At 42.4% G+C, this 13,908-nt stretch overlaps 1 protein-coding gene across 1 annotated transcript; it reads left to right on the top strand.

Annotated features, from left to right (window-relative positions):
• Window positions 1-926: 926 nt before the first annotated feature.
• caiap (CARD- and ANK-containing Inflammasome Adaptor Protein) lies at window positions 927-9,107 on the top strand. The gene has a single exon (XM_055641860.1). It carries the CDS (start codon window positions 2,674-2,676, stop codon window positions 4,921-4,923), a length of 2,250 nt encoding a protein of 749 aa, XP_055497835.1. The 5' UTR covers window positions 927-2,673; the 3' UTR covers window positions 4,924-9,107.
• Window positions 9,108-13,908: the final 4,801 nt, after the last annotated feature.

Consider the following 13,908-nt stretch of genomic DNA (forward strand, 5'->3'; position numbering starts at 1 on the left):
TCGAGCAAGTACCACCATTCACTGTGATCATGGCTGATCATCCACATTCAGTACCCCGTTCCTGCCTTCTCACCATATCCCCTCATTCCGCTATCTTTAAGAGCTCCATCTAACTCTCTCTTGAAAGCATCCAGAGAATTGGCTTCCGCTGCCTTATGAGGTAGATAATTCCACAGATTCACAACTCTGTGGGTGAAAACGTTTTTCCTCATCTACGTTCTAGATGGCCTACCCCTTATTCTTACACTGTGGTCCCTGGTTCTGGACTCTTTCAACATCGGGAACATGTTTCCTGCCTCTAGCGTGTCCAATCCCTTAATAACATTACATGTTTCACTAAGATTCCCTCTCATCCTTCTAAATTCCAGAGTATACAAGCTCAGCCGCTCCATTCTATCAACATATAACAGTCCCGCCTTCCCGGGAATTAACCTCGTGAACCTACGCTGCACTCCCTCAATAGCAAGAATGTCCTTCCTCAAATTTGGAAACTAAAACCACACACAATACTCCAGGTGTGGTCTCATTAGGGCCCTGCACAACTGCAGAAGCACCTCTTTGCTCCTATACTCAACCCCTCTTGTTATGAAGGCCAACATGCCATTAGCTTTCTTCACATTCAAGCTTGACTTCTGAATGCTGAATTTACTGAAGAAGAATCTTATTGCAGTTTGCAAGCTTTCTCTGAACATCTTTAAAATGTGATACCTTATACTCCAGCTAACTCCAGCAATGGTTCATGTCCATAATAACTGCTATGTTGTCTTGCTGCATGGCAATTAGTACTTTTGCACATCAGCGTGCACTTTGCATCCACTGGGCTTGCCCTACACGTTGTAACTTGACCTCATCAAATCTCTGCTGCCAACAGTATATATAACCCTACCACCAAAACCAGCAAATCTAGCCGCCAATCCCTCCCATTAACACATGATGGGTTACCGTCCCCAACAATGACATGCACATTATTGGACAAAATTACCAGTGAATATTAATGGGAGAAATGATAGGCCATTTTAAAATTCATCTCATCGGATGCAAAGTGCACACTGATGTTGAATATTGCTTAATTCCAAAGTAAACAAATATATGATTTCATCTTCTCCTTTTGATTTGTGCTTTCACCCTCATTATAAACTTCTTAATTTCCCATTTCAACAATATCCTAAACATTCACTCCCTGACCCAAGCTCAACCCCCTTCTCTTTTTTCCCCCTCAAAGTTACTGCCTTGTGCTGAGTGTGCACAGGAAAGACTAGATCACTGTTAGTTAATGAAACTGAGCAAGTAACCAGGATTGAATCTATTCGCACCTGACCTCCACATGCTGTATTTCAACCTTTGCACAGGTTTAGAGCCAGAGATCTAGTTGGTTTACCATATCACCACCTTCTAAAATCAGTAAGGTTTTGCTGGTTTAACAACCTTACTACTAAACTTGCTGATATTTCACAGAGCCGACCGCAACGTATTTGGGACATTGATAACTATACCAAGATTACATTTTAACTCCTTACTCAGTCTTTCTGAACAACATTCCACTCAATCCCATAGCCTTTCTCGCTCATTAATTAGGTTAAAATGTTCTTTCCCTCCCCCACCATCAATCACTCATCTTAATCCTGTAAATTCCCCAGCATACAGGACACAATTGCATATTGACATTTTCAACTGAGCAGTTAAAGCTATAACATTTCGTTCTGAAAAGTAATGTATTAAAAGGTTGACTCTGGTTTTCACAATCAACATGTCCGACTTTGCTTGCTGAGCACATGCAGCATATTGAGGCTTCCTTGGTCAGGCAACAGAATCAGGCTTCCATTCATGGTTGGTTTTCTCAACAGCATAATGATGTTTTCAGGTTCCACACAAATAACTCTTCAGCTTTTGGTTCAACATATATCTTTGTACTTTAAAAACATCGCATCATATTTCTCAGAATGGCACAACAATTCAAAGCTGCTAACGTGTAGTTTGCTTAGCTAACTTACACAATGTATAATCAGATTTGGAGCACTTGCTGAAAGGATATACTTTTGAAGTCCATTTTAAGAACACAGAAGAAAATGAACCACCAGTTGGTCCCAAACAATATAATTGTAGAATTATTTGGGTGTATACTCCACAAACAGTTTGAGAAACTCTTCTCCTGGCAATGGTTGTATGCTGTTGTTTTGCATTGCTTCTCAACACAAAGGATTCCAAGCAACAGTAACTAGGCTGCCGATTTCCACGTCACTTCTATCAGCCCACTAACATAAGGATTACTACATGGCAAATACAATGGCTCACAGTAGAACAAAGATACTTTATTTCGGTTTTATCCTCAAAATATCAAGGACTTCATCAAATATTTCTTCTGCAGATCAAATTTAACGTGTTTGCCAACATTTTTTGTTATTTTTGTGTCGGGACAAAGTTATTAACCTGGTTACCATGGCACTGTGAAATAACTAAGGACTCCTTCAAGAACTCATCTAATGCAAGCTGCAGACTGCTGTGAGCGCGAGCCTCTGAGGATACAATTTTGCTTAATAACGTCTGGCTTTCAGCCACGGACCACACCGTGAACAAAATGCGTTGAGTTTCATTACTTCAAGATTTGACAATTGCCAGAAAGATAAACTCTTCTGGTGTTATTCAACCCTTTAAGATTCATGTCGACCTGCAACAATGCCCATACACAGCACAGGTATTTTTACAAATCCATATGCAATTGAAGTTCTCCAGAGCAAGAAAAAGGAATTAGTAGCGGGGATTATCAACACTGACGACCTTCTAGATTGGTTGATTAAGAATCGTGTCTTTTCACAGGATAAAAGAATTGCTGTGTTGAATTACAGGACACGGGAGGAAATGAACACCAGAGTACTGGACATGTTGGTTTCTTGTGGTGAGAGAGCCTGCAGACTTTTCTTCTATCCTTGCCTCAAGCAGGTTGAACCAGCTCTCTACAACTACATCAGAAGCTATGTCAGTAATGTTTCAACCAGCTTTGGGGATGCCAAGAGACAACTTGTTGGATATCTTCTGGAGAGAGATAAGGATGAAATCCCTAAGAGTACGGCAAAAAAAGTTGATCAGCCTGTGCAAAGTGTCGCATTTAAAAAGGAGTCAAATCAAAAGCTCCGGCCAGCTGCTCGAACTGAACAAGTACACAATGAGCTGGCTCAGCTATATCAGATTGTAGCATCGGGAGATCTGCCTGGTCTTGATAAAGCCATTGGACATAGTGATATTAATGGTATAAATACTTCTAATGAAACTCTGTTGCACATTGCATCTTCCCATGGACATGTTAGGATCATTGAATATTTATTGAATAAAGGAGCAAAGCTAGAGGTAAGGGATAACAAAGGACAATCTCCTCTTCACCGGGCTGCGGAGAAAGGGCACACAGCAGCAGTTCAAGCCCTTCTCCAAGCCGGAGCACACATCTATGCATTGGATACAGAATCCAGAACTCCACTGCACTTAGCTTCTCAGAACAATTGCTTCTCCATAGTGAAGCTATTGTTGAAAGAAGAAGCTAAAATCGATAAGAGGAATAAATCTTTTTTGCATCTAGCTGCTCTCAAAGATGAAAGTAAAATAGCAGAAATTCTTCTCAAATATGGAGCTGCTGTAGACACAAAGGATATGAAGAACAGGACCCCACTAATTCATGCAATCTCCATGGGACATCTCAGAACTGTGAAGGTACTGCTGGAGGCAGGAGCTAAGGTTGGTCTTGATATGTTTGACGCAGCATTAAATGGGAATAATCAATCTCTGATTTCACTGATCTTGCAGCATGCCAGTGGGATTAGCCCTACTATCCTCGTCAATGCACTCTTTAAAGCAGTTCAGAAAAATCACCACAGAACTGTGGATATATTAATTGAGCAGGGCATCGATACCAACACCAGAAATGAAATGCAATACACCCCTTTGCTGTTGGCAGCAGAACTTGGGCATGCAGAAACTGTCAAGGTCCTGATAACTAAAGGAGCCCATTTAGATGAAAGGACACCAAATATGAACAGCGCACTACACCTTGCAGCTCAGACTGGATCTCTGTCTGTTGCAAAGCTGCTAATTGACAAGGGAATGGATGTAAATATTATTGGATGTGGTGGTCAAACACCTCTGCACATTGCATCATTTCATAATCAGCCATCAATTATAGAAGCTTTGATAAGAGCAGGTTCAAAGGTCAATGCCATCACTAAAGAAGCAATTACACCCTTGCACATTGCCTCGCAAAGAGGTAACCGAGAAACAGTAGAATGTCTCCTTCAGAATAAAGCAGATGTGAATGCTAAAGACAGATTGATGAGAACGCCCTTGCACATGGCTGCTGTGATTGGAGATGCCTTCGTTGCAGAGCTACTACTGTCAAGCCAAGCTGATCCTAATGCAGTAAATAAAGAGAAAAAGACCCCACTCCATTTGGCTGCCAATGAAGGTCATTTGGACTTTGTATCAACCATGTTAAGCAGAAGAGCCAAATGTGCTGCAAAGGATATGGATGGGAATACTCCAATGCACTATGCAGCCAGCAAAAGTCATAGCATTGTTGTCAAAGCACTGTTATTGGCTGGGAAAAGTAAAAACATTGATGATAAGAATATTTGGCGCAAAACACCTTTACATCTTGCATCGGAGCACAGTGATGAGGGTCTGGTAGAATTGTTGTTGATCAATGGAGCTTCAATTAATGTCTTAGACAATGTGAAAGATACACCATTGCATTGTGCCTGCAAATCAGGCAACATCAATACTGCCCGGAAATTAATCAACTGGTCTGATGGTGAAAAACCAAAGTTTCACTCTACAAATAGTTTAAAAAAGACCCCTCTTCAAGTTTCAGAAAGTGGAGACACAGATAACCACCAACAAATAGCAATATTACTGAGAAAGAAAATGATGTTAACTAGATAAGAACAACTTCAATTTCACTGATGGCTTAATTGATCAAGGCAGTGCTTGATCTGGCCTGCGATGTACACACCCATTTGTGTACATGGTGTCCGAGTTCGCCAGTGTCAGAGGTCCAGCCAGCACGGCCTGAGAACTTTGGACATTGCAGTCTTCAGGGAGGAAGCGGCCGCTTCAGTCCAGGCCACTGAAGAACGTTCACCCGACGCCGATGATCCAGCTTCGCGGCAGAGGGCCTGAGAACATCGAGTTGGCTGAGGAGGCCACATATAGACCCCGACCTCGGGTGGACTATGAGGGGGAGAACTGGATATTTTTAGTGCCTTCCCTCACAGTGAATTCTGCTGTGGGGGGACGTTTCATGTTGATTTCTATAGTGTACTGTTCTGTGTCTTTTTATTTTTTCTCTTTTTTTATTTTTATGGATTTATTGACATTTGATCTGTTCAATTAATTTAATCAATCTCTGTAAAGCACTTTGGTTCAAATACTGGTTTTGTTGAAAAGTGCTATATAAATAAAGATTATTATTATTATTATTATTATTTGGTTCGAGTTCCCTCTCTGTTTAATGCTGAGATAACCAACCTCAGCTGAATTGCGTTGAGAAGTTACGCTACCCTGAGCCTGATGGGAGAAAGGGAGGAGAATATACAGGAGAAATATTCAATTACTCCTGTTTCTGATTACCTTGTTGAGCAACTGAGCATGGGTCGAGAACAAGATTTCTGATTACTTTGTTGAGGTAATTGAGCATTGGTTGAGAACAAGATTCGGCTTAGATGTGATGCTGAAGATGTCCACAATTTTATATCAATATTCATCACTTGGATAAATTACAATGGGCACTCCATTTATTTGGCAGTCACAATAGCATTTTCAGACAAAGACGGGGAGAAAATGGGCAAAAAAGGCAGTTTTTCCTCAAGCTGCACTGTTCATTGTGGCTAACTTGGTGGTTCAATAGATTGTTATGTGTTTTATTTACAAATAAATATACTTCAGAAGAACTGTTGTCCATAAAGGTTACATCGATTTGGTTGATATATGCTAATGTGGCCCATTTAGTTCATATCATTATGTTGATCAATTCTGCTATGTAGAGACTAATTACAAGTTAATTTTGGTTCTGCAATAAATGTTCTTGTGATTTTGTTCACATTATTGTGGGATTACTATATATGAATTGCAGTTTTTATTTTTACTCTGGCATGAAGGATGTTATTAATCTTATTAATGTTTGTGTTTTACATAAACATGTCTACTGTCTACAGTTGGAGTTTCCTTTTTGAGTAAAAGCCAATATAATTTAATGGAACAACTACAAATATTTAAATACATACAAATGATATGATAAACAATATTAATTGATGTGTAATATTTAAAATATTATTGACTGACATTTACGGTTTCTGAGTGGATATATATATATATATATCTTTATTTCCTTTTAGTAAACCTTAATTTTATACCGTTGTTCTTAAGGACATAAAATGTACTAATTTCATCTCAGATTTACCAAAAAGCCATATACTGTAAATAATTATGTCTACTCTGCAAAGTTGTCAAGTAGTGTTAGGATTTGCTCCCTCAACCACTAACCCTTCTCCCTTTGAATGTAATACTCAGCTTATCCTCAGAGCACCTTTGTGCCACAGAAACAATCAAAACAACTATTAAAGGACAAGAATAAAATACAGAATATGGAAAACCTTTCTAGCAAATCATGTCGTTTTTCACAGAACAACAAATACAATATATTTAAATCCCAAAGTGAAATATTAATTCCAAGGATCCTGTAAAAGATTACTGAGTTCCTGAAGGATTTCAAATGAAATGTTTGGTTATCGAAAGCTGAAAAAGCTAGGGGCTGGTCATTGACAACTCAGGTACTTTAAAAAAAATTATCTCAGAAGATGCTGTGTCTCTGGAATTCATTATCCCCAAGGGTGGTTGGTGAAGGGCAGATCATTAGATCTATTTAAAATAGACGTAGATAAATATTTGAAAACATTGAGTAATGGTAGGTTATGGTGAACTGGCACAGAAGAGAGGTTGAGGCCACATAGATCATCGCTGATCATATTGAATGGCAGGGCATACTTGTCTATTCCTACTCCTGCTCCCATTTCCTTGTGTTCTTGTGTTACTGCAACACAGACTGCAGTTTCATTCTTCAAATGATATTTGCGGAGTTTCTGTACAGCAGTGACTTTCAAATAAATGTCTCTTGTAATCCTGGTCCGTCCTTTTCAATAACATCATGGTGTTTATGTTTCAGAAGAAGTAAAACATTTAAAAATTGGCAATTTTTTCTAGTTTCATTTGTGTTCTTGGTCCTTGTTCATAACGTGCCCAATTAGTCACTGATTATGTATGATAATGCATTGAATTATACATTACGCAAGTAGGACGAAAATTGATGTTTTGGCTATGAAGCTATAATTCAAATAATACAACATTTATGTTAATTTTGCAGCGTCTCTTTTTGGTTTCTAATGAAACTTCATTAGCAATTGGATAGTGTGGTGTGGAATATCATGTTTTCATTGAGATATAATAATTAGTCAGAAAGTCAAATGTTTATGAAAACCTATATTTCTATTAAACCTTTCCCCTCTCACCTTAAATCTGTGGCCTCTAGTTCTTGATTCCCCTACCCAGGGAAAAATACATTATGCATTCACTCTATCTGTTCCATTCGTGATTTTATACAGTTTTGTGACCACAACTGTGCTGCAAGGAATAAAATCCTAGCTTACCCAACCTTTCCTATAGCCCAGGCCTTCAGATCCTGACAACATCCTTGTAAATAATCTTTGCACCCATCTTAATAGCATCCTGCTATTGACAAAAACTGAACACAATACTTCAAGTGCAGCCTCACCAACATCTCATACAACTGTAACATAATGTCCGAACCTCTATACTCTATTTTGTAACCAACGAAGGCCAGAATGCCAAAAGCTTTCTTCACCATCCTATCTACCTTTAACACCATTATCAGGGACTCCTATATATCTCTACTCCATAACACTTCCCAGGGTCCTACTGTTCAATGTGAAGGTCCGGCCCTGGTCTGACTTCCTAAAATATCACGCACGTATCTGAATTAAACTCCATTAGTCATTCCTCGGCTCACATCCCCAACTGATTGAGATGCCACTGTAAATCTTGATAACCATCTTCGCTGATTATGATACCATCTATTTTAGTGTTATTTATAAATTAACTAATAATGCCTTGAAGATTCTCATCCAAACCATTGATATACATGACAAACAGCGAAGGGCCCAGCACCGATCCCTGAGGCACACCACTAGTCACCGGTGCCTAGTCTGAAAAACAGCCATCCATCATCACCATGTGCGTGTAGAGATTGGAGAAGCTAAGAGGAGTAGAAAAGTCAAGACACTTGATGATCAGAGAGGGTAGAAAGCCAGTAGGCGGAATCTATGAGGAGGAGGAATGTTGTCGATGGGAGAAAGGGTCACCTCTAGGCGGTGAAGACTCCTTCTGATAGAAAAATGGCCCAGAAGTGAGCCCGGAACTAGTTGAGGTTGGGGTGGAGTGGTACAAAGTTAGGGCCTCTGTTGTGGACAGACCATTCTGTATCAGAAATATGAAGGTCAGGGGAGATGGCAAAAACAGGACAGGGGTGAGGACTGGGTCAGAGGGGTGGAAGAAGACTTGGTGGAGTGCATGCCTCAATCAGTATCAATGGTATCAAAGTAGAAATGGTTGAGAGCTTCAAGTTCCTTGGTGTTAATATTACCAATAATCTGTCGTGGACAAACCACACTGATGTGACAGCCAAGAAGGCACACCAACGCCTCTCTTTACGGAAGAGACTGAAGAAATATGGCATGACTCAAATGATTTACAAACTATTGCAGCATAGAACGCATACTGTGGTGTTGCATTACAGCTCTGAAAAAGGTGAAATCTGAAGTTATTTGGATCGGTCTTCATGGACAAAAACAATCTTCTTAGATAAAGTGAAGAACTACACGTTAAGAATAAATGAGTTCTAAGAAATTAGAATGAGTGAAATTTGTAAAAATATTGCAGAAATTAATGGAACTGAAAGACAATAAATCCCCAGGATCACCTGCATCCTATTGTTTCAAAACAGGTCAATGAAAATAATGCTAGTTGTTATCTTCTAAGATTCCTTGGAAATGAGTTAGTGTAACCCCACTCTTTAAGAAAGAATGGAGAAAAAAAGTAAATACCTATACACCAATAAGCCTGGCATCAGAAGTAGGAAAACTGCTGAAATGTATTGTAAAGGATGTGGTTACAGAGCACTTAAAAATAATAGGATTAGGCTGCCAAGTGGATTTCTGAAAAGGAACTCAAACTGACAAACCTGCGAGTGTTTTGTGGATGGAGTTGGTAGAATACAAAAGGGCAAGCCAGTAGATTTGCAGATTAGCATGTGATGCAAAAGAGTAAACAGTAAAGAACATGGGGTTAGAGGGAATGAACTGGGTGGATTAAAGGCTGATTCGCAGATAGAAAGCAGATAGTGAGAATAAACGTATTATTTTCTGTTCAGAAGGTTGTAACAAGAATGCTGCTACAGCAATGGCACGGTGCCCAGCTGCTCATAATCTATATCAATCATCTGGAAGTGGACCAAATGTAAAATACCCGCCGGCTCACAATACAAAGCATAGTAATGGCATGGGCTGTGAAGAGAACAGTGAGATATAGATCAGCCAAGTGAAGTGGCAGGGGTTATGACGTATGATAATAATGTGGAGAAATATGGGATCATTCATTAAAATATAAAGATAAAGTACTCTTTATGGAAAAGTACCTTTTATGGAACCTCCGTAAATGAAAAATGTTGAGATTCACAGGGACCTGAGCAGCCTTAAATGGGAATCACATAGTTAACAGTCTTTCTTGTAAGAGAATTTCAGTGCAAAATTAGAAATGTATTATTCCAATTTTAGAATACACTAGTAAAACTGTATCCTGAATAATCGACAGGTATAGATCAAGTCTCACTAACTAATGAAGAATGTACGTGATAAAGTGTAATGACATTTTCACCAAAATTTTTCCTGGGACGGTGGACTTGTTAAGAGACTAATGTTTCTTGAGTTAGATGAACTGACCTCATCATTCTATAAATTCTTGAGGGGAATTCAGGTACTCTAAGGTGTTATTTATTCCTGGTTTGTGTGCAGAACCAAGAGGGGGAGAGGGAACGTTAACTAAAATTGGAGAATTCAATGTTCATACCATTGGGATGTAGCTACCCAAATGGAATATGATGTGGTTCCTCCAGTTTACTTGTGGTTTCATTCTGGCAATGGAGGAGACCCAAGACAAAAAGGTTGGTTTGGGAATGAGAAGAGGAGTTAACATAGTTAGCAGCCAGGAGGTCCCAGCAGGTCCTGGCGTACTGAGCGCAAGTGTTCAACGGCTCAGTTACCGAGTCTACTCTTGGTCTCGCAGATGGTCAGGAGGTTACATCGGTAATACTGAATGCAGTAGATGATGTTATTAGGTGCATGTAAACCTTTGTCTCACCTGGAAGAACCTCTGGGATCCCTGGATGGAGTCAAGTGAGGGAGGTATAGGGACAGGTGTTAGGAGGAAAAACATTGCCAAGCTTGAAAGGGTTCAGAAAAGATTATCGAGGATGTTGCCAAGATTTGAGGGTGTGAGCTATAGGGAGAGGTTGGGTAGGCTGGGTCTCTATTCCATGGAGCGCAGAAGGATGAGGGGGGGGAATCTTATAGAGGTGTACAAAATCATGAGAGGAATAGATCAGGTAGATGAACAGAGTTTCTTGACCAGAGTAGGGAAATCGAGGACCAGAGGACATAGAGGGAAAGATTGAATAGGAATCCGAGGGTTAACTTTTTCACACAAAGGTGGTGGGTGTATGGAACAAGCTGCCAGAGGAGGTAGTTGAGGCTGGGACTATCCCATTGTTTAAGAAGACAGTTAGACAGGTCCATGGATAGGACAGGTTTGGAGGGATGATCCAAGCACAGGCAAGTGAGACTAGGATAGTTGGGATATTGTTGGCCAGTGTGGGCAAGTTGGGCCGAAGAGCCTGTTTCCACACTGTATCACTGACGCTGACGGGGGAAGTACCTGGGGAGGGGGTGGTTTGGGTGTGAAGGGATGAGTGAATGAAGGAGTTGCGGAGGGAGCGAGTCAAGGCCGGAGGGGGGGGACCATTGCGGACTAAATGGAAGACTTTGCAACTTTGTTGGCGCCTTATATGTGGCGAATCTTTGCATTAAGCGAGTTCGGTATTCCGAAAAATGCAAGGAATCATGGGATTTGTCAAAGGTCAAATGTTATAAATAAAAATGGAACGAAGCGCTGTAGATTCAGTGAGTATAGTTTGGGTCCGATTTTTTGTCTTTTTTCAAGATTGTATTTGTCAGGGGGCAGATACGAGTGGGAGACGGGGGGGGAGTGGGAGACTGGACCGTCCCTCGGCAGCTGCACAGACACAGAACTGCGCCTCATCCACAGCCAGGATCGAACCCGAGTCCCCGGCGCCACAAGCGCTGACGAACCGCACTGGACCGTTCCCCCCCCCCCTCCCCCTCACTCGAGCGTCCCATCCCCGCCCGGGGGGGGGGGGGGGGGGGGGGGGGGGGGGGGGAGACGTCCGGACACTGGCCTCCAGGCCCACAGCCAGCGCGGAGATGCGCCAACCCCAGCTCACATCCGCCTCCCCCGCGGGGCCAACCGACAGCCCGGACCAACGACACCAGCGGCCCCAGGCCCACAGCCAGTACGGAGAAGCATCAATTCCAGCCCAACCCCGGGGAACCTGTCCCCGATGGACCGCTATGGCGACAAGTGCCAGTTCGCCCATGGCTGAGGGAGCTGTGCTCCCTCAGCCGCCACCCCAAGTACAAGCCGTACCTTGCACACCACCAACTTCTGCCCCTAGGGTACCCACTGCCACTTCATCCACAACCCTGAGGAGGTGCAAGGACCCAGCCTTGCCTGCGCCAGCCTGGGCTCCACCTCCTCCGGCCCGGCGATTGACTGGGCTGGGCTGCGGGCAGCCTTCAGCCCCGACCTGGAGTTGGAGCTGGCCCGGACTCTGGGCTTGGGGCTGGGCAAATGAGGGGGAGGAGGTTGCTGCTGCCGCTAGCACCACCAACGGCTTCACCAGGCGCATGGCCTGCCCATGGTTGGCAGGAGTCCGTCCACAGACACTCTCTCCGACCAGAACGACTGCAGCAGCAGCGGCTCCGAGTCACCCGTCTTCGAACAGGACCAGCGGCTGCCCATCTTCAGCAGGATCTTGGTGTCAGATTGAAGGGAAGTGGGTGGAGGTGGAGGGCTGACAGCCAACCCAGCGGGACAGGCAGAGCCGAGCTGGAGCCAGCAGCTGCAGCGCCGGCTATAAGTCAGGGGCCGCCCCGCCAGCCCAGGGCCACCCGGGACACCACCGGGGACTGGACACTGGGGAGGGGACGTGGAATGGCCCAGCAGCAATTCAACAGCGCCCGCAGCGACGGAGAGCCGAGCCTGATCATGGACGAAATGTAAGCCAGCACACAATGCAGCACCATGGTTGCCAAGACTGTTTTTCGCTTGTGACCTATGACCTGGGCATGCGCAGTCGGAATATCAAACTCGCTTGTAATAGCATTGTTCCAAAATTCCAGGTTTGTATTGGTTGTCGGAGACGGATTTGCTCGGACTATAAGCTGATGAAAAAAATTTGTTCTGCGGTCCCGTTCCCATTTTTTTTTTAAGTTGCTGGTCGATTGCATCGCTGGATTGAAGTTAAAACGCGACATCTAACGCCTTCAACATCACAGATCGCAAGTGCAGGACAAAACAAAAGGTGTGTCGTTTATTTAACATCTTATCTTGCTTTTTGGTGTGGTTTAATTTAAATCTGATGATATCGGGCCTTAAATCATGGCAGCGGCCACATTTTGATCTATCAAAATCCAGAAACATCTACTCTCAAGATCATCAAATTCTTTTTTGTTTTTTGCACAATCATGTCATAAGAACATCTAAATCATCTATATTTTGTGTTATTGTCTATCCATGATCAATATTTTCATACTAAACATCTGACTGAAAACTTCCACAGTACATAGTTTTAGTCAGATGTATGAAAATATTGATCTTTAGATCTAGTAATTGAATTTTGAATGTAATTGATTTGATGACACTGATGAATATGATTTTTTTGTTGGGTATTTACTATTTGTTTTAACGTTTAACTTTAGTCTAGGATTCCTCGCCGGAGAAGAGCTCCGACCGCCGGCCCGGGGCATATAGAGGGAGTACAGAGAAGGTTCACCAGACTGATTCCTGGGATGTCAGGACTTTCATATGAAGAAAGACTGGATAGACTCGGCTTGTACTCGCTAGAATTTAGAAGATTGAGGGGGGATCTTATAGAAACTTACAAAATTCTTAAGGGGTGGTGCAGGACAGGCTAGATGCAGGAAGATTGTTCCCGATGTTGGGGAAGTCCAGAACAAGGGGTCACAGTTTAACGATAAGGGGGAAATCTTTTAGGACCGAGATGAGAAAAACTATTTTCACACAGAGAGTGGTGAATCTGTGGAATTCTCTGCCACAGAAGGTAGTTGAGGCCAGTTCATTGGCTACGTTTAAGAGGGTTAGATGTGGCCCTTGTGGCTAAAGGGATCAGGGGGTATGGAAAGAAGGCAGGTACAGGATACTGAGTTGGATGATCAGCCATGATCATATTGAATGGTGGTTCAGGCTCGAATTGCCGAATGACCTACTCCTGCACCTGTTTTCTATGTTTCTATGCTTCTATATATCATGAAGCCCCAGTCTCCGGTAGGAAACGGTTGATTCAGGACCACCAAGCCGTGGAGGTCCTGACTCGGCGTGTGTTTAAGCAGCTTTGAAATGGTTTAAAATGCAGGATAGTGTTAAATATACACAATATACACAGGTCAATGGTGTTTAACATACATGATAAATGGTGTTATAGGG

The sequence above is a fragment of the Leucoraja erinacea genome, chromosome 10 (genome assembly GCF_028641065.1).
Source record: "Leucoraja erinacea ecotype New England chromosome 10, Leri_hhj_1, whole genome shotgun sequence".
Classification (NCBI taxonomy): Eukaryota; Metazoa; Chordata; class Chondrichthyes; order Rajiformes; family Rajidae; genus Leucoraja; species Leucoraja erinaceus.